Source organism: Nestor notabilis, unplaced genomic scaffold, assembly GCF_000696875.1.
Source record: "Nestor notabilis isolate BGI_N333 unplaced genomic scaffold, ASM69687v1 scaffold15633, whole genome shotgun sequence".
In the NCBI taxonomy this organism is placed as follows: Eukaryota; Metazoa; Chordata; class Aves; order Psittaciformes; family Psittacidae; genus Nestor; species Nestor notabilis.
The window spans coordinates 33,892-55,766 of NW_009923482.1; the positions used below are offsets into that span (position 1 = coordinate 33,892).

A 21,875-nucleotide genomic window follows, 5' to 3' on the forward strand; every position below is an offset into this window, starting at 1 on the left:
GAGGGGGAAAGATTATTTTAAGAAACTTCAACTGGTTCTCCTCTACCAAAAGGGACAGTTAAATTTCTTATTAAATATGGAAACTTGGTTCTCCATGGCTGCTGTCTTACACCTAATAAATAGTCAATTATTACTATTATCAGACTATTTAACACATCACAAAAAGAAAAGCAACCTTACCTGCACTAGCACTCCAAGCTCACTCTTCAAATGGCTATTCTAAGTATGGAACATCACACGGCAGGTGAACCTACTGCTTTTAAATTTGCCAGCAACCGTGCCAGGACTGGGCCTCTTTCAAATACAAAACAAAAACCAAACACTAAGATCCAACATATGGATCCATGCATCTTAGCAAATGATTGATTGCAGCTTTGCCTCTTTCCTCTACAATCTACACAGGAAAATTACAACACACTAGAAGCTTTAGGTCAGTCCTCCTCCATACAACGAAGGTCCAAGAAAAATCCATCAGCATCAGATCAAGAGGCAGAAAACAGCAGTTCCAAACTCTGCATTCAATAATCTTGCCAGAAACCAAAGGTGATCATTACATGCCTAATTTGAGAATCAATGAGCTACGTGAGTTAAAGCATTTGCAACAAATCCAAGCAAGATAGGCTAGAACTGACATGCTCCTAACCCTGAGTATTTCTAACAGCAGGAAAACCAAAACCTTTTCACACTCTTACCTTTGCTAATCAAGAACTGAACAGTGCAAACGTGACCTGCCCTTGCAGCTTTCATGAGAGGAGTTCTTCCGCCTTCTGATTCATGCTCCTAGAGCAGATAGAGAAAGGCTTAAAGTTCAGAAGTAGCACAGGTCAAAGGATGCAATTCAGCCCTGTGGATTTTTGCATGGAAAGGCACCAGACATGGAAGATCCCTCTTTAATGTTTCACAAACTACAGATGCAGCATTTACATAACATTTGAACCGAGTATATTTTGCAGACCAATCAAGCTACTTTCATACAGGTCTGAGACTCCAGTACAAGAAGCACTCAAGCACATGGTGGGGATTTGACCTAAACATAAAGTGTTCAGTCCTGCTTAACTGCAGTTTTTGCTAACACACTGGTTACAAGCCTACTGATATGTAAAAATCCATTTACTTCTGTTACCTTAATTCCATTACAGTACACAAACAGATTACCTCAGAACGGAACTATTGACTGCTGCGTAAGGAATAGAACAAACTTGAAGGCACAAGTGCTAATGCATCATCAGCTCAACAATTTAAAACTGAATGCTGTTCAGGACTGCATATGACAGAACCACTAAATCCCCTATTTCTCTGTAGAGCCACCCTGAATGGCTTGGAGATGCTTTAGAGCTCAATCACCAAAGTACTGTAACTGACCTACACACTTCCAGGTAACTGAACAGCCTAAAATCCATTAGAAAACACCACCAACTCTCACTTCATTAAAAGAAAAAGGTTAAAAGATAATTTGAATACAATTAAAATAAGTAAACTCAGTAAGTTTTCAGCAACGCATCCAGGACAAAACCAGAAACAAAGAGACATTTCTAATTTTGTTTCCTAATTAAGAAGGTAACGACTTACCAAATCCGCACCTGCCTGCAGTAAGACATCTGCTACATCAGTATGGCCATTTTCACAGGCATATGTCAGTGCTGTGTCCCCTGTGGCTGTTGTTGCATGCACATTAGCCCCTGAAGCAATAGTAAAGAGTAAGTAAGCTTTACAAGATTCATCACAGAAAATATGCAAGTCTCTTCGTAACCTTTACCACATCAGACAGCAAGTTTTTAACTTCCATCTTCCAATCAAACATGTATGAAACTGAGAACTTAATCCTCTGGATAGGATTAGAAAAAATAAAAATGAACTAGAAGTTCATTCACATCAACTTCATCTTCAAAAGCTAAATTAGAGTCCAATTAGTAAATTACTCAAGGTTCCACAAACCTCTGCAACTAATGAAAAGGTTAACAAACATGGGTAAAGATCTTTCTCTCAAGGTTACAGTAAGTCTCTACAAAACTGTTACCAAAATTACTTCATACCTGCAGCTAGTAAGTATTTAACCAGCTCCAAATGACCCTCTTGAGCAGCTTCCATCAAAGGGGTAGAACAACCAAGTTCAATGTCAGCTCCTGCTTTAATGAGGAAATCTGCAACCTCCAGAAAACCTCCACAGCAAGCCAGAGTTAACGCGGTTTCTTGTGTCTCCTCTGTTTGAGCATTGATGTTTGCTCCTTAAAACCAAACAAAACACCAGCTACTGAAACCAGTATCAGCAAAGACAGTTCCTGATGCACAAGGCATCTTCTTATTGTGTATCTCATTTTTAGAATTGCAGAAATTTTATTTTAAAATCACAGCATATCAAATTACAAGATTTTAACTTCATTGAACTACTTCGGAAACTCCCCTGAGCACCTCAAAGCACTTCTCTACAGCTTTTCAGCAATACCACCATCTCAAGACAGGCCAAGGTGACCGTGCAAGAGTGCAATTTACCCACATGAACTGTTCACTATTCAGTGCCTGTTTGAAAAATGCCAACCTGTTCTGAAGAACATTTCCATGCAGATAGCTACTGAACTACAATCCATGGAAGGCCCCACAATAGTTACCTTGACCAAGTAACAGTGCCACCATCTCTTCATGGCCTTCTCTAGCTGCCTCCATTAGTGGTGTGTATCCTTCATCGTTGACCTCTTCCAAGTTAGCTCCACGTTCAATCAACAATGCTGCCAGTTCGACATGCCCGCCACAGGCTGCCAGAGTCAATGGAGACTCAAAAGAGTCCGCAGGCATGTTCACCTGAGCTCCACTGTCAAGCAGTAATCTTGCCACTTCCACATGGCCATCCTAGGAATTCAGAAAAACCAAGATCAAAAGGCTGTCAAAAGAGTAAAATTCTTCCTCTTCTCCAAAGCTCTAAGTAGCCACAAACATAAACAACAAAGCAAAATCCAACCAGTTGACAGGGAGCTCAATGAGAAGCTTGCCTCCTCCACAAGAGCAATACCAAAACCCTCTAACACCCACGATTCCTCTTGGTTAAAGACTATGCTAAGTTACTTAAGGAACGCAAATTCTAAAAACTGTTATCAGTCAAATCTATTTCTTCTTGCATTCTGCCAACAAATTTACTACTAACACCACAGGTGGCCTAATACATAAAGGACCATTACGAGAACTTCACTTAAAAAAACCCCCAAAAACCAAAAAACAAACCAAACTATCTTCTCTTGGATGTAATAAGAGGTTTTGATGTTCTTCCTGAAGACTACAAAACCTTTACGTTGCAAACAAGTCACTGAATGAAACAAGTCACTCAATGCCAATGCTCCCTACTTTGACAAAGAGAGGGAAATTTGTTTTGAATCCAACTTTTGTTTTGAATCCAACATGCAGTTGCATTATTTGTTCAAAACAGTGTACTTTGTTACAAAAACAATGCACATCAGCAACACAGTTTGTCCTCACATCCATGCAGACTGCTAGTGTCTCAGTATTTATGTTAGACTCCCAGCTTTTGGTGAAGGAAGAGAGGACAGGCTTTAAGGTCAACAATTTTGCTTCCTTCCTTTCTTAAAAGGGAGTGGTGCACAGTAATGCTGCTTGTCTCTTGGCACCTGTAGAACTACTTCACTGCTCAGTTTAACAGCAGAGTCAGGACTCTCTCCCTCCAAGAGAAGAGCCAAACCCAAAATTTGTTGGTTTTTTTTTTTTTGGTCAGGGGTTCCTCACACATGACAGGAGCCACCTGAATTCTGGCCTTCCCTTGGCAGGATTTGCCATATACCATTACCATACTGTCAAACTCATTTTACCAAAACCTTGCTCCTTAGTTTACTTTCTTCCTTTAGAAACAAAGCCAATATTTGAGCATACGATCTTTGTCATGTTTTCAGTATACCATAAATCCAGGAACTATTTGAAGTGGCTTTTCAGCTCGATGTTTACCCTGGAGGCCTGACAGTGACATATCCAACTGCCATGCAATCCTGCTTTGTTTAGATAGCAGCAGAGGCTGGCTCAGTCGCTGCAGCCCGACAACAGCAAAGACTCTCCAGGCTGGTTTTCTCCATGAGGAAATTGCCATCATTCCAACATGGAGTAACTATAATGGGAAAAGGTCTGACACACAAAACATAAGAGGATGGCACAGAAGAAACAGCAGCTTACCAGAAACACAAGGCTGTCCTGTCCCAAGGCTGTAGCTGAACAAGGTAAGTACACCTTGATCTCAGATTAACTGGTAAGAGGCAAAAAACATGCCTTGCAAAGCTAGAAACCATAATCCCAGACAGTTCTTTTCCAGACGAAACACAGAACTGACATTTTTACACCTCATTTTCTGAAGTGTTTTGTACCTTCTTCTGAGATCCAGGGAGCAAGATATCCTCTCAGAAAACTATCTAGGACACTAACCAGGATGTATTCACCTTGAAATGACAACACTGTTTTAAGGTGAAAAACTCCTAGACTCCATAATGAATCTTTCCTCAAGGAAATGCAGTGTGCCTCAACCATCACATGCTCTGGCAGGACAGCTCACTCCTCACCCCTGATGCAGAACAAGCATGGCAGACAGCAGGAAGAAGATGTGCTTCAAAGCTGCTGATGTGGGACAAGCAGCCCTGAGAGTCATTGGTGGTGTTCAACCTCACAAAGGAATTCTATCCATGCTCTGACCAGCCTTGCAATAGGGTGGTGCCCTTCAGCTCTTCTACAACAGCTAGGAAAACCCTTTTAACTGCTATGAGATCCCAAAAAATCATCTGACCAGGTATATTTTACACATCTACTGCAGCGGGCAATTGGTACTCTGACCTCCCTGTGGAGAATTAGGTTACTTCAGTAAGAGGAAGCTCAAACTAGACAAACCTGCTTTTTGCTCCCACAAGGCAAGTCCCATTGCCCAACAACTCATCTGCATTGAACCCATGTTAACTCTTACCCATAAAAAAAAGCTCTGGGTCAGAAGTCTTCCCCAATGCTTTGTAGAACAACAGTTAAACAGTTTCACTGGTTTGTATGTAAGTGTAATATTGTCCTGGGTTTGGCTGTAACAACAATATTTCCTCCTTCTTAGTAGCTAGTGCAGTGCCGTTTTTGACTTTAGTCTGAGATCAATGCTGGTAACACACCAATGTTTTTAGTTGTTGCTAAGTAATGCTTACCCTGATCAAGGACTTTTCAGTTTCATGCTCTGCCAGTGAGGAGGGGCACAGGAAGCCGGGAGGAAGCAGAGACAGGACACCTGACCCAAACTGGCCAAAGGGGTATTCCATACCACAGCACATCATGCCCAGTAGATAAACTGGGGGGAGTTACCCAGAAGGCCCAGATCGCTGCTTGGATCGCTCTGGGTTTCCCTTATCATTATTATCATTGGTGGTAGCAGCAGTAGTTTCGTATTATACCTTAATTACTGGACTGCTCTTACCTCAACCCGTGGGATTTACATTCTTTTGATTCTCCTCCCCATCCCACCAGGAGCAGGAGGAGAGAAGAGAGGGGAGTGAGTGAGCTGCTGCATGGTTCCGAGTTACCGGCTGGGCAAGTGTTCAAGGCCAGGTTGGATGGGGCTTAGAGCAACCTGGTCTAGTGGAAGGTGTCCCTACCCATGGCAGGGGGTTGGAACTGGATGAGCTTAAAGGTCCCTTCCAACCCAAACCACTCTGTGATTCTATGATACATTCAAATTCCATGCTGTTCTAGAAAAGGTAGTTTCCTTCTGCTACTGAAAAGCAACAACTGCTTCTGCAGAAAAAACGCTTTAAGTGCCTGAATGTGTTTACGTGCTGCTACAGAAAGCTGCTCCTTCTCAAGCAGAGCTGAAGGTATTGAGACTCTCTCACCTGTCAGTTTGAGCAGCAGCGTGAAAACACCTATTAAGGAAGCTTCCTGCATAAGTAAGGGGACTGATTGCTTCCTATTGCTCAGTAAGTCTTCATAAAAAATGGGTCGCAACATTTCTGCAAGTCTGATGGACTTTTAAGTCTGTTGGTGGAGGGAAAAGGGGCAAGAGGGTGGTAAGGAAAAGATGCCTTGCTTCATAGCTCCATGAAATACCAGCTTTTTCTGCAAACTTCTGACCTGTCAAGAAGCTGTCCTGATGAGAAGGCTACTGCAACATCAAACAAAGTAATTTTATCATCACCCACCAGGGAACTCACCACAAGGACAGCACCCATAACATTTGTAAGGCTAACTTATTCAGATTTCAGAGCAAGAGAAACACTAGCTCAAGTCCCATTTACCTACATGCCTTTCTTTCTAAGGACTTCTTGTGAGTGCATTGGTTTCTGTTAAGGATTCCCCTATCTGAAGTCACTTACTCCTTCAACTAGACATCACTAGCTGATTTTAGCACCATTACAGTCTTTTCAGGGAAGGGAAGACTAATTATGGGCTCATGGCACTGCTCTATGGGCACTGTCACTATACCAGGCTGATGACACAAAAAACCCAACCCATGAGAAATCCATTTAGAGAGGAGGGAAAAAGGGAAACCCAAGAGACAAGTTGTCAATTTTACATGCAAGTTCCATGTTTAGATGAAGGATTTGGAATATGTTAGCATAAACAAATTACTGACCTACTTACACATGCTGCAGCCATGCATCCTACATAGTAGGGAATCCTCCACAATAAGAGTTGTGAACAGCCAAATGCAATTCAGGGTCACAATGGCCGAGGGAGCAGTGTCTAGAAACAGAGCCTAATTCTGCTGCATTTTGTGTCACCTTCCTTTCTCCAGCAGGAAAAGCTCTCAGCTCCAGAAACACCAACTGACACCTGCTAGGTTTTCCACCCTGCCAACTCACCCCTTGGTATGGGGCAGGGTTAACACACTTATGGCAGTGTATTCACTTAAAAGAGTACCAAAGGCTAAACAATTCCTGGAGAAGAAATCAAGGGAATAAATGGGCACATTTACCCCATCATCAAAAGAAACTTCCACATGAAAAGCCCAAAGCAATTGAATCCTATTACTTGAGGTAGTATGTAGGAAATAGAGTTCACATAGGCTGTGTGCTTTTAAGAAGATGCAGATACGTGAGACTTACATAGCCTATCTCCTTCACACAGAAAACTATCTATCCAATTAGTAAGTTTTCTTCACCGTAAAAGCCTGGAATAATCTTCAGTGCAGCATCAATTATACCATTCCAGTGTTGAAATGTACCCATACACAACCTTTTCCAGGGAAAGCTTCATATATCCTGGTGTTCTGTGGCAAAACACTATTATCCAAGAACCAGAGTTGTTCTCCGGATCTTACTAAAATTTATAAAAAGGTTCTCCCATCTACACTGCCATCTTCTACTTGCCTCAGATGGGCAAAGCAGCAACATGGAAGTACTCAGCGGTATGAAGTTAACAATTTGCCCTTCCATCTCCAAATTGCTTCCCAACAGCTTCTGATCCTGTGCTTTAAAGGTGCATTTGGTTCTGTGAACCATATTAACACAAGTTGCACACACGCCTCTGTAACACAACCATCTACACCAAAGACTACTTGGCTTACAAACCCCTTACACAAAACACTAGTACACTAAATACCTCTAACAGCCATGTTATGACCATATTCACTGCCCATATTTAGCACATTAGAATTGTTGAAAGCACCACAACCACCATTGGGAATCTTTCACTTCAAGTTATATAATTTGGACATTCCTACATAAGGGATTTTCCCATCATAAACTGAAAGTTGCTCACCCAGAAACCTGTATATTTACACAAAGCAAAACCCAAAAAGGTCCTGTTCAAATAAATTACTATTATTTACTTTTGGCTATCTCCAACTCATTAACTGAACTAGGATCACAAAAACATCTGTTTCAAACTAGGCCTCTGTGATTATCAGAGGGACAAAAAGCAAGTAACAAGTGACATACACCACCACAAGGAAGCTACAGAAGCTGCTTTGGGATAGCAAGCATTGAGTTATGACACTTAAAGGAAAAAATTTAGTGTCCTGGCCATCCAGAAACCTACTCAAAGGGTGGGTTAGCAGAGTTGTCCTGCTACTGCTCATGTGCTATGAAGTTTTAGTCAATGTCTCTGAAGAATTCAACTACTTTGTCAGCTGCCAGAGGAACAAGTTCAATTTTGCTGTTATAGGAATTATACCTTTTCAACCACATATCCCCCCTTCCCAGATTTCTTCTGCAAAAGCACCTAACATCAAGAGAACCAAAGCATCACATAGTTAGGTTCTGGACCAAAAGGAATCACTGTGTTCATCCTTCAGGAAGTAAAGAGAGAGCACGTATGCCTCACCGCCCAAGCCATCCATCTCTTACCATGCAAGCCTCCATGAGCGCAGTATGCATTTCATCTGTCTTGTGTTCCTGGTCTGCACCAGCTTCCAGAAGAAATCTCACCATTTCTAGATGGCCTGCGTGGTGAAAATATTTAACAACCATAAACCACTTTAGAAAGCACATTTTGGCAGTCAAAGAAAGGGTCCAACAGATGACATGAAAGTAATAGAAGGCCATGTTACAACATAAAACCAAAATCCCACAGAGCACTCTTGAAAAGCATGTTCATATTTACTCGTCCAATGCACACAGAAGCTTAACAGCACAGTTAAGCTGTTACACAGACACAATCCAATTCACCAAATTTCTGAAAGCATGTCTCTACTACATGCGTTCCTTGAGGTGACATTACAGCTCAGTAGTGTGCATTCCAGCAGCTTTACAAGGGTGATTTAATTTGTGCAAAGATACTGGCATTTTTTTCATCTACAGAACGTTGGATTTTCGTTAGGGGCTGGGGTTTCCTCTCTTCTTGCTTGACATTAAAGATTTAGGATTAGTGTTTTTATACATGGCATTGTAACCAGGCCCAGAGCTCACACCAACCTTCAAACCATAAAACATAATTGAGCAGATGGACCTCCACACTTCCAAGAATACTCTTGGAAATTCAACCATCTGTAGGAATCTTCTATATCAGAACACATAACAGGTTTTTTAAAATATTTGCTATCAACCATTCCATTAATTCACAGCTCCTGTTCGCCAAGTCCTGTACATGTGCCAAGTCCAGTCAACTTCGTTACACTGCCATGACCCAGCATGCATATGCAAGCATACAGAAGCAAGTCAAAGGAAAAAAATTGCTGTTACATAACTCAACATGACCATGGCTGAACTTTAAAACTAGAACTGTACCTAGCAACACGATGAACAGCACAGACAGTGCCCAATATGAGGCTACGCTGCCTTTCCGCCCTTGCCCCTTTATCTGGCAGAAGTTAGTGACCTTCCTGGTCCCAAGTACAACGTGTTATTATACTAGCAATCAACATGAGAAAATTAAGAGGTTATTTTTATGCCCTACACATGAGATCTGGAGTAACACAGAAATGCACAAGAGGCAGACAAATTGTATATAGATAAGGTGAAAGGCAAAAGCCTGAATATCTTCTCTTCTGTCCCACATATCACAGTGAACAACTAAGCACAGGCTTACAAATTTTCATCTCTGCTTTCCAACCTCACTTCAAGATTCAGAACCCAAGCACATTTTCTCAGGGAGAGAATATCTTGGGGTCCCACTCCTCTCTTTCAAAACACAGCCTCTGCACAAACAGTCAGCACCAAAGAAAATTACCACAGCTTATGAGGGCCTTCAGCAACAGCAAACCAAGGAAATTATCAAGGCAGATAAAAGGAACATAAATAAAAAACTTCTACTGCAGTGCCAAAGTACCACCCCTGGCACTTGTATCAGTCTGTGATGCCAAGAGCCATTCTAACAGCTCTAATAAAACACATCCTAAGTGACTGTAACAGCAACTGCTCAGCTGTGTGAACACATTCAGCCTCTTAAACATCTTCATCGTTGGCTGGGGATGCAAAATTGCTGCCTAATACTCTAAGGGAAGCAAGACAGGCCTGTTGCCTAAGCACTGACACCTAAAAGCCAAGATGCTAGATTCTGCATGTTTTCTAAGTGCTAAGTCCTTGAAAATTAAATAATTTCTAGATCTAAACATAGATACCTTCTATAACACAGTTATAGTACATAAAGTTTACCTTACTTACTCTGTGATAAAGGGTATTAGTTCCTCATCTCCCAGTAAATTTAATAGAGAACCTTTAAAAGCATCACAGCAACTCAGGCAAGAGGTTTGTAATCTCGATACTTACACTTTCCACACCGATCACCATTTACATACAGCACATACATGCTTACGTGGTATAACAGAACCAGAACTCTCAGCCTTTAAATTCATTTTAACCTGGACAGCAAGGCTGCAGAAATACATGTTTGAGAAGACTCTTCACATTCATCACACTCTTCCGTATTTGTTACACCTTGGTAACAAGCGTGGTATTTGGGACTATACCTTTGTAGCAAGCCAGTGTAAGCGCGCTCTCCTTGAATTCATTGGAATGCGTATTTATTCCTGCTCCGTTTTCCAGCAGCACTCTGGCCACTTCCACATGGCCAGCACTTCCTGCTTCCATCAGAGGAGTGTGACCATTCTCATTATGGTCCTCAATACTGGCACCAGATTCCAGCAGTACTTTCACAACATCAACATAGCCTCCAGCACAGGCATATGTAAGAGCTGTATTGCCTAAAGCCAGAAGAGAGAAAGGGTCGAAACCAGGATTTGATAGCATTTCTACACTGGGGGCTTCAACTTCTGCTCCATTCCATCCCTTTTACCTGGCTACCTTACGAAACAGGCATTTTTTTCAGGCTACAGATCAAGACCTATGGGGGGCAAGGGAAGCAAAAGTAGCTCAGTGCTGGCAGACTGAAGTCTGCTATGTGCCTGGTGACTGTACTGAGGCACTTTTCCCACTTCCATCCCCGTTTATCCCAGCCTCCGTCACAAAAAAACATTCCTTGTCCTGTTAACCAGCAGGAACATACTATGCTGCAAAATGAAAGCTCAAAACAAGGAGCAGAACGAACTGCTTCTAAATTATGTCTTAAACACCTCTAAAGGGCTAGTTAAAAAATGTCCACAGTCTTCACATAGAGATGAAAACAACTTCCTTGGAAAAACTATAAAAACATGTACCCGAACAGAACAAAGACTCTGCCTTTATGGAAGACAGATACCTTGAAAAATGTTAAAGATCAAAGCAGTGTTACTACTCAGAACTACTTCACTGAAAAAAGTAATTAAAAAATAAGGTGTCTTCTGGTATCTCAACCCTCATTCAGGGTCAGTACTTCCTTTGTCAGTGACTGTTGACTACACACAGCCTCTCCACTTCAAGGCTGCACAAACTAAGAAAATCTCCCAATTTGGTCACTTCAACACAAATGCCTACCCAACTGCAATGGGGAAGGGGAGGCATCTTATGTTTACTATTTTCCCTTTGTTTCCTAGACCTGACACAAAACAGCTTTCTAGCACACACAAACTTCCTAGACTGTGCCTAAGATACTATGTGACATCCAATCTTACACATGCAAATACCCTTCAGTTACTAACTGACCTTATCCACCTTCTCATGTCTGTATCCAACTATTATTTTATAGTTTCATTTAAAGAAAGAGAGAAGCTAAACAGTGAAACCACAAAGCAGCATTCTGTGTTGCTTGGCTGAGAGCCATTCCTCCCAAATTTCCACACAGTTTCCTGCACATGCAAATCTCAGTTTTCCAGTAATTTTCAACAAGCCCTGCCACACTTCCTTTACCTGTTGACGACTGGGCATTCACATCAGCACCATGAGCTAGCAGCAACTTGACAATTTTGACATGTCCGCCATTAGCAGCAGCCATGAGAGGTGTGATGTCTCCTTTAATACCACGGTCCTCAACATTAGCATGCATTGCCAGAAGAACCTGCAACAGAAGGGTGGTCAACAACACTAGCAAGTGACAAAGCAACACATCAAGATGGCTGAAACACCACATAAAAGCCCCAAACCTTCACCAACAGTTTTATGTTAGAAACACTTAAGAAAAGTAAGCACGGAGAATGCATTAGTGACATTCAGTGTACGTGGAAGCCTTCACTTGCCAGTTAGCTGGTATTTCCCACTACCTTAACATGGCAGCGGACATGGACCTGCTTGAGTGGATCCAGAGGAGGCCACGAAGATGCTTTGAGGGCTGGAGCACCTCTGCTATGGAGACAGGCTGAGAGAGCTGGGCTTGTTCTGCCTGGAGACAAGAAGGCTCCAGGGAGACCTTAGAGATGCTTCCAGTGCCTGAAACGGCTACAAGAAACCTGGAGAAGGGCTTTGGAAAAGGGCCTTAGGAACAGGACAAGGGGAAATGGCTTTAAACTGATGGAGGGGAAACCGAGATTACACATAAGGGAAACATTCTTCCCTGTGAGGGTGGTGAGGCCCCGCCACAGGTTGCCCAGAGAAGCTGTGGCTGCCCCATCCCTGGCAGTGTTTTAAGGCCAGCCTGGACGGAGCTTGGAGCAACCCGGTCTAGTGGAAGGTGTCCCTGCCCATGGTAGGGGGTTGGAAGTGAATGAGCTTCAAGGTCCCTTCCAACCCAAACCACTCTGTGATTCTATGATTAACACTGCCTTCCAGGTGCATAAGACTGGTACACATGAACTCGACACTTGGTTTTGTACAATACACACACACTAAAACCAGTGAAGAAACCAACCTGCGCAAGCTCATAATACCCTGCTGAGCAGGCCAAGCAGAGGAGGCTTTCCCCTTCTTCTGTGTGCTCATTCACACTCCTTCCTTCAATCAGCAACTTCCGCACAGCATTTACATCTCCTTCTGAACAAGCCTCTGCCAAGCTGCGGCTAGTAAGACAGAACACATGTCTGTGAAAATGGACTATACTTGAAATGCTCAATCTCTGTGCAATCCAACGTGCCATGAGCATGCAGTCAAAGAGGGAAACAATCTAAAGTGCCCACAGCTAATTAAAGAGGTGCTGTTTTTACACTTGAGGTTCTCCTCATAACTTCTTTGAAAACTGGGTAATGTGTACATGCAATTCCTCCCACTACTGTTTTCTAATTGAAGTTTACAGGAGAAACACCTGTGGGATGGCCATTTAGGTTACTAAATTCTGCATTACATACAACTGAAGAAAACATGTTGTGAGAAGACAACCGTGGACCTGATCTACTGTTCCAGTTTGAAAACACAGGGTTTGTCCCATTCACTTTCTGAAGCAAGGTTCAAAGTAGAACTGGTTAAATCACAGGAAATACTCAAGAGTTGTATCCGTATTCTCTTTTACCGCAGGACCAGAGGACAAGGGAATTGCCGTTCCATCTTAACAGGGCTTTAACTTTAGTTCAGCACTGTTAATTCAACTAAGACACATAACTTCCGTGACTTTTCTCCTATATCAAAATTAACCAGTTCCCCTGTCCTGTGCTGAAACCCCAGAATTCTGTAATACCACGTGATGTTTCAGTTGTGGCCCTAACTCAGACAAGCAGAAAAGTATAAAATTCTTCTTGTTTGATAAGCCCCAAGTCAGAGTACTTGTGCTTCTCATGTCACAAGTTCTTCACTTCTATCATTCCAATTCTTTTTCAGTCAAAAAAAGGAACTAGTGGAAGTGTACTTTCAATCCCATCAATTCTGTCTACGTTGCCTTCATTCCAAAACAGCTATTGCCTTGTGCAAATAAAAATGGAACTCCGATATACTTCCCTATTGTTCTACAAATAATTGGATCAATAATAACAAATCCATGACTGCTGGCCTCACCCAACCACTGCCTTTTCATTTCTCCTCCATTCAGGAAGTCCCACCAACAGAGAACTAACTCAAAAGGAAATAGAAAAACGAGGTAGTTGATAAAAATGTTGCAAACCACCTAACTCAACGTGCATACACGCAATTCTTCAGATATTCAAGATGTAAAAGCTGGTATTTGTGTAGCAAGGTCTTACACATGTATGTTGTACCCAGGACTCCTATTTAACTTGTGCTATATTTATTTCTCATATCCTCTGTCTTGCTAACAACTGTGGCCACAGCCACCATTCCAAAAAACCACACTCAGAATAGTAGCAGACATAACCCCAAATTATTCTGCTCTTCATATGTCCTGATCAACACACCAAGAAATGCTTCCTTGGCATTACTCAGTACACAAGGAACAAACTGTCAACTGTCAACTAGCACAGCAGCCCCTGGGTGTTCCTGCTAACACTCTGCTTCTATTGTATTGAAGCTTAATGACAGCCTAGAAGGAAACTTTCATTTTCTTTCCCTCATAAAGATCCCGGTAAGGCAAAAGCCCCCACAAATTAAGCTAGGAAGTCCAGTCAAAAAGCGGGGATTCTCTGGCCAAGGTCCTACACAACACGACAAAGCTGCTGACCACCTTGAAGCTCCAGGCACTCAAAAAGTGTTTTCCTTAATTAAAAAGGCACTCAAGTTCTCTAAAACAACAAATGAAGAAGGTTTGGTCACAAAGCTTTTAATATCATGCTATTGCTAAATGACCCATTGCAGGGTTTCTGAGTACGATTTCAAGGCCCATACTATGTAAGAGCTTAGAAATTCTGTTTCTGTAGCTGGTCAAACAAAAATTATTTGGCAAGTGATTTCAGAATTCTAAGCAGTATTAATTGATTCCCTCCTCACTGCAAGACCTGACAGTCCAGGAAAATTTAACAGGAGTATCACAAGTGATAACTTGGCACCAAGTCCACTTGAATAAGAGTTTCATTATCCTGGAATCGGAAGCGATACAAAGAAAAATTGCTTCTAAAAGTAGCAAAGTACTGAATACAACCCCCAGTGTGAAAGGTGACTTACTTGTCTGTCTGCCCTGCATTTGCTGTGCTTTCTGCTCTCATCCGGGTAAGTGCAGCAGCAGCTTCATCCAACGCGCAACTGACCGAAGAAGTCAGTCTGCGAAGCACCTCAGGATCTGCAAATGCTTTACCATCAGCTGTGGACAGCTTACCTATTCCTTTCATTCCAAATTACAACACATCAGGAGGCATGCCAGAAAAGGAGAGAACAGAGAAGTTGAAATTGAGCCTATGAGATCTGCTGCCAGAAGCATTCCAAGCATCATGAACTACAGCTTCCAAACCGAAGGGATTAACTGTTTACAACACGACTTTAAAAGCTGCACTCTGACGTGATGAGCGTGAATGAAACCCTCCAGTCCACATAGACAACTCTTGACAAGTACTTTATGTAAGCAACAAGTGAAGCTTTTCATCCAGTAATTATTACAAAACAAAGTCTCACTGAGCAATTTAGGTTTTTATATAGGGCTGCAAGCCCAAGTCAGGTGTCAATTTTTACTCAGGCTTTTAGAAATCTAGCATTGGAGGAATCCTAGCAGAAGCAGGAAACCCTGATTTTCCAAAGTTTGAAATGCTGTAATGAACTTCTTCCTCTTCAAAGACTTGCAAAACCTTGCCAAGTTCACATCTCCTTACAGTCTGCATTTGCATCGTGCTTACACAGACTCGACTTATGCAAGCAGTTACAGTAGGGTCTCATGTGTAAGGGCTTTGGGGTTAAACCTGCATGGGACATGAGTATTTACCTGCAGCTTCAAGTAAAGCTTCTAATCTTGCCTGGGTTTCTGGATCTACTGTTCTCAGGTCAGCACCATCAGCAGTACTTGACAAAAGGAGTTTAGAAGCTGTTTCCAACATGGGGTTTTCGAGATCATCCTGATCTAAGATAAATGATTCCACCTGAAAAATAACAGAACTGGTTTAAGAATGGTATGACTGAACAAAATATACTTAAAACATAAAAACCACAGAGTTGTAGTTATCACTTAAGCATTTGCTTTTTAAATACTTCGTTAGCCAAACTATCCTCAGTTGACCCCAAAGGGTATTTCATCAACGGAAACAATGAGATTTTCCAAAAATGACATGCCAAGAATGTACCTTTTGTCATCTATTTGCTCTGACTAGAACCCACCTGATATACTACAAAAGTTCAAAATAGCCATCACATCTCCACACTGCACTTTACAGTTTTCAAGTCCAACTTAACACAAGGAGGGAAAAGTGAAAGAATAGGTCTCACTCCAGAAGGCCTAAAGGTGGCAGCTACCATGAGTTTCTTGCAAGCTGTTGGCCTTATGGGATTCTTTCCCTCTGCAAAGCATGACAGATACATACAACAGGCACAGAACCAATCTATTTCATACAACCAAGCCACCTTCGGAAGAAGTAACCTACCCTGAAATGGCATTAAGCACTACTAGCACACAAAGCTAGAAAAACAAAGTTGTCATTATTTTCATGTCAATTGCTCTGACTTGCAGACAAATTCTTTCAGCTATCTCACTCTTTCAAGCCTGATTCCTCCCAATCCAGTATTTAAAAACACAAAAGGACCAGCAACATGTTCCAGATCTAATCAACTCAAATGCAACACACAAGAGCTTCACAGAATATTCCCAATAAAACATTACCTACAGAATATGGAACCCATTATACCTGCTTTTTTCAGAAAACAAATGCTGAGTGGTCTAAGTTCTTCTCAAGATCCTGTTTTTCTGTACTATCCATTTGTTTTGGTTGTGAAACACATGGAGATTAAGGAAGTGATCAATGTATTAGAGAGAAAAAAGCCCCTAGCATCCATTTGTGTTTTACAGCCTGTAAAAGGAGGACTGAGTCAAGTAGTTTAGACACTCCTCTCAGATCTCCATGAACACACCTCTAAGCCTTTGAACTAGCCATCAAGCCATTTATTAGATTATAAAGACACAGTCTAAACACCCCTCTACAAAGCTCAACAGCCTCAAAAATCTACACCTTCAAAAAAGCAAAGAAATAAAAAGATAAAAATCAATCCCATTCCAGAATCAGAATCAATTGGAAGGCAAGGCTGCCAGACAAACCAACCCCATGTGCCAGCCACCCCTACAACATAACCATTCAATCATCTTCAGATAAATGCAGCTGTTGCCCATAGTACAGCAGTAATTTACTTCCACGTGGAACACAGTTCATCAAGATAGAAATACGATTTCTTTTCTTCATGTGTGTCTCTGAAGTTTAAAAGCCATCTCATGAGCATCACAAGTTCAGATTCCTGCCAATAAAGGCCCTAGGAATCTAAGCGGCCAGATACACCGGAAGAGTGACTAATCCATTCCAGGACTCCCAAAGGTCTCCCTCCATCCTTCCATCTGTTTTCCTGTCAGAAGTTAAGAGCTCACCAACAACTTCTCCTGCTGTCCACCTCAAGCTCAAAACTTACTAGGATATAGTACTAGTGCACAGCCTGAATTAAACACCTTGGTCCTTTAGGAAGGCAGACCAAGAACTCCTTCCAAAATTACCTCAATTTATCACTTCGATGATACCATTGAGAAACAACATCCCATCAGACAGCTGTTAGCAATACACAAGTACACCCCTCAAGGGTATCTCTGAAGCCTCCTTCCACTCCTCTGCAGCCTCTTTGCCCTTCTTCTTCACACCCAGGAACACAGCAAGCTGAAGGGGATGAGTTTTGACTTGGGATGAAGATAGTTCTGATTTCAACAATGGGACAGTCATAGAATCACAGAATAGTATGGGCTGGAAGACATCTTAAAGCTCATCCAGTTCCTACCCTGTGCCATGGGCAGGGACACCTTCACCTAGACCAGGTTGGTCAAAGCCCCGTCCAACCTAGCCTTCAACACTGCCAGGGATGGGGCAATACTGCCAGGGATGCAGTACTGCATATTGCTCCTCAGCACTTCTTTTTCCAAGACATGATACTCACACTGGCTGTAGCTTCCCAGTCTGGCACACTAGTAAAGGCAACTCCTAGTTTCCTCCCCAGGTGGAGGAGCTCTACTCCATTCACTGATGTTGGTTTTAGGCCATTTCTGGTTCATCTGAGGACTCGTCATTTGTCTTCTTCGAGAGGACTAAGCCTGCTGCAGCAAGCAGCAGGTGAAAGGAACTGCTCTGCTGTTCAGGCGCCAAGCGACAGATTTCACCACTGGGAAGGAAAACTACTGAGCAGCCAGAAGGATTCTTGGCTCCTCCAAATCATGAAAAATCCCTACTTCTCAAACTGAAAAAAACACCTCTGAGTGAGACACTTAACAGCTGGTTGCAGTTCTTCCTAGCACTATGAAATATTTGCTAAGGAAAAAGTCAAAATAAGAAAACATCTCTCCCCACTCACATCCTCTCCTCTCAAATTAGGTCTTTTACGCAGTTTAAGTTTCATATGGAAAAATCTTATTTTCCTTCCAGCTAAGCATATGAGCATAGTAGGATTTAAAAAACCAACTGTAACACCAGGAGAATGGTGAGAAAAAGCAATCCACCTACAAGCATCACAGCAGCAATGCAACCACAAGATACAGAATCACAGAGTGGTTTCGGTTGGAAGACACCTTAAAGCTCATCCACTTCCAACCCTGGACACCTTCCACTAGATCAGGTTGCTCAAGCCCCGTCCAACCTGGCCTTGAACACTGCCAGGGATGGGGCAGCCACAGCTTCTCTGGGCAACCTGTGGCGGGGCCTCACCACCCTCACAGGGAAGGTATCTAATGAAAGCTTCTCTTGCAACCAAGTTTTGAAACTCTTTATCTGCTGTCATTTAAACCACTTCAGAGCAACAAATAATCAAAATAACTTATTAACAGATTTTGACTATTTTATGACATTAAATATAGCTGGTTCTCCTTTTCTAAGGGAGAAGAGACATATTCAACATGCTGCTTGCAGAACTGTTCATCAAGCCTCCAGTTACACTCTTCTGTAGTTTTACAACTGCCTTTTAGCTGAAGGACTTAATTTGGCTCGACACAATACAGAACACCACACAGAGTGATTGCAACAGACACAGTACCTAGCAGTGCTGAATGAAACTGTATTGTATTTTGGTTGAGGCTAACCCTCCATTTCCCTTTCTCAGAAAATCCTTCCTGCTCTACAGAAGCTACATACTGAAAACAAAGCATTTCATTTACCCAGCCAAGTAAACAGACACTTCCTTTAGTGGTCTTCAGATGTATTTTATTTCCCTTAACTAAAAAACTCATGTAGAACAGCCCACAAACATTTCAGCTTACATATCAGAATATTTAATCTGCCTTTTCAGTCAGTATTTCTCCAATCAAACAATACTCCGACATAACCCAATTGTTTAGGCAGGCCCCAACAGAAGGCCTTTTACAAGATTTCTCCTCCTCTCTCATCCTGCAATAAAATCTCATGTTCTATACTTGCCCGAGTTTACTTTGCCCATAATCGCCTCTACTGTATTTTATGCTTCTACAATCAAAAAAGATGCTGGGAGCACAGAATGACGAAGTTCTGAGTACTCTCAAACAGAACAGCCCACAGTTTTGATGCACTGAATACAACTGTAAAGAGGTACTAAAAAACAGCTTAGAAAAGCATGGCGTTAACAGGTATAGAAAGACAAACCTCAAGGAAATGTCATGCTACAACTACCTCAGCACATGTTCAGTGTCCCACTTTTCCAGGCAAAAAAACGAATTAGAAGTTTTCCAAGTAGTCTACAGGAGGGGCTGCATCTTTTCTTTCCTAAAGAACAGTACTTCTGCATTTTTGGTAGTGTTTTATCATCTGGTCCATGGATATACAGACATCTCAAACAGTTACAAGCTGATCCACCAGGACTCATGTCTATATACACCTTGAAGAAAGCCCTGAAAGATGTCAGTAATCTTACGTTTTGACCATCAAATACCAGATAGTGAGCATACATTTTAATAAATGCCATGTTAGAGCAGAAAACCAAGCACAGCTGTAACTGGCATGGCTTGCCACCATGTGATGCTAGATCTACTCTGGAGACATAACTTAGTTCTTGACACTAACTCAAGCTTCATCCACCTCTTCCCATCAAGCCACACACATCTAAAACTGTCATCAAATAGATCTCACTGCAGACACACTGCTGTAAACAGCATCACAGAACAGTCTGGGGGGGAAGGGACCAGTACCAAGCCCCTGCCACAGGTAGAGACACCTTCCACTAGACCAAGTTGCTCCAGGACCTGCCCAACCTGGCCTTGAACACTGCCAGGGATGAGGCAGCCACAGCTTCTCTGGGCAACCTGTTCCAATGTCCCACCATCCTCATAGTGAGCATCCCCCATATTCCTATAGCAGTGTCTTCCAAGCCTATACACATGCCTCCACATCGTCTCCCAGATGTAAACTAAGGAGAAACAACAAACTCCCATAGTTTCCCTCAGAAAACAAACCCAAAAAACCCTCCACCATGCAAAAAGCCCTATGCATTTGGGTGCTTTAAAGCAAACAACTCTTCTAGAGTCACACTATCAACTAAGGTATCAACCCACCTATGTCTCTTCACTATCTAAATGGGTACCCAACACCTAAAATTAACATCACAAGCCTAATCTTGCTCTCAGCCAAAGTACCAAAATCACATATTGGCAATTTATAGTACAAAAACTTCATATACATTAAACTATAAAAACCAGCACTTCACATCTGACCACACCGTGATTCGATTCTGATATACTACACAACTTCACTGGTAAGAACTTCTAAACTTGTTCGATGCTGCACAATGAAAGGACCCAAGAGCAAAGCTGATCCTTTAGAAAAAGCTCTAAACCATCATTTTCTCATTCTCTCAGGTTCTCCACCTGATTTTAAGAGCCCATTTTGCTGATTCTATTCCCTAGTCCTCCTCCGTATGGCCATCTTGCATGCATATTGATGTGCTATTGCTTTCCAGCATTTAGTCAGAAATTAGCACAGAGTAAACATTTGAGACTTCATATTCCATATAAATTATTAAAATTAACATCATATTACTATAACACATCCAATCTGGCAGTGACGCAGAGAGATGGAATGCACCAAACAGTTCTTGAATTGTATGGTGCACTTAGGCACAGTGTCATCGTCCCAGCCTAAACACTTGCTCTGAAAAACCTGAACACCACTTGTGGCCACACATCCCTTCCTGAAAGCAATGCAAGTTCCTAGCTCTGTTTTAGCCTTTGTTGGTAATAAGAAAACAGACATCATATTTCTCTTTCTTGAAGCATCACATGAACACATGCTCATAAAAAGCAGTAAGCAGTTCTTAAAGTACTACGGGAGCAGTGAAATGCAGACTGGCTGTCCAGCAGGTAGGCTGCAAACAACAGACCTTGAAGGCTGCGGAAGAGCAAGGTGGATTCATTAACATAATAGGATGAAAATTTTTTAAGCCGTAGCAGTTTTAAGCTCTGAAACCTCATTTGGATGACCCACGCTAGCCCAGACAAGCATTTTTAAAGGCCCCCAAAACACCCTTCGTGAAAAAAAGTATTTTCTCTGCAGGTTTGTGTCTTATTCTTGGGACTGGCCACTATTTTCCAGGCTTACAATGCAACAGCAGGTTTGTTTCTCAGCTTCTGTTAGATGACTCCCATTACCTTACAGATCACCTAGTTCCAGCAGTTTCAGGATTTGCTCAATTTTTACCTTGGCACTTGGACCTTTGGTGTTTGATAGCCTGAGGAAGAACCAAAACTTACTACAAAGCCTTTCTGAAGAGCCTAGCATACAAGGAACAGCTAGTGGCTGTTGTCATGTAGAGAACTTCACCACCTCAAGTAGACTTTAACCAACAGTCCTTTTAGTATTTATTATTCTTTATTGAGGGACAGAAGGACTTGCACTCCAACAGTTGATTTTCCCTAGCTCCTAGGCTTTTGGAGAGCAGCAAAAGGGTTTTAAAGACAATATAAAGTTTAACAAGGATTTTCAAGTCCATCAGGTATTGCAGTGCCATCATCAGACCAAATCGACAACAGTTACCAGGTCAGTTCATCAACTTTAGTCCAAATTACTAGCTTGAGGAGTAAGGAAGCTTCAGGTTCTTCCCTTCCATAGCTAAAAATGACTCTGATGCAGCAAGCAGTTTTAATCCCAATTAGGTAAGGAGCTACTCAGGTGAGCA

The 21,875-nt window shown here is 42.0% G+C and overlaps 1 protein-coding gene across 1 annotated transcript in view; it reads right to left on the reverse strand.

The window, feature by feature from the left end:
• Window positions 1–15,643, reverse strand: part of ANKRD17 (ankyrin repeat domain 17) — a gene marked incomplete at its 5' end in the record, with an annotated part of 47,132 nt that extends 31,489 nt beyond the window's left edge. The window contains 10 exons of the mRNA XM_010012162.1: window positions 693–780; window positions 1,570–1,679; window positions 2,034–2,225; window positions 2,607–2,844; window positions 8,301–8,395; window positions 10,361–10,594; window positions 11,676–11,823; window positions 12,610–12,757; window positions 14,742–14,898; window positions 15,490–15,643. Coding sequence (XP_010010464.1) covers window positions 693–780; window positions 1,570–1,679; window positions 2,034–2,225; window positions 2,607–2,844; window positions 8,301–8,395; window positions 10,361–10,594; window positions 11,676–11,823; window positions 12,610–12,757; window positions 14,742–14,898; window positions 15,490–15,643 — 1,564 coding nt within the window. The remainder of the gene's footprint in view (window positions 1–692; window positions 781–1,569; window positions 1,680–2,033; window positions 2,226–2,606; window positions 2,845–8,300; window positions 8,396–10,360; window positions 10,595–11,675; window positions 11,824–12,609; window positions 12,758–14,741; window positions 14,899–15,489) is intronic.
• Between the last annotated feature and the right edge of the window lie 6,232 nt (window positions 15,644–21,875).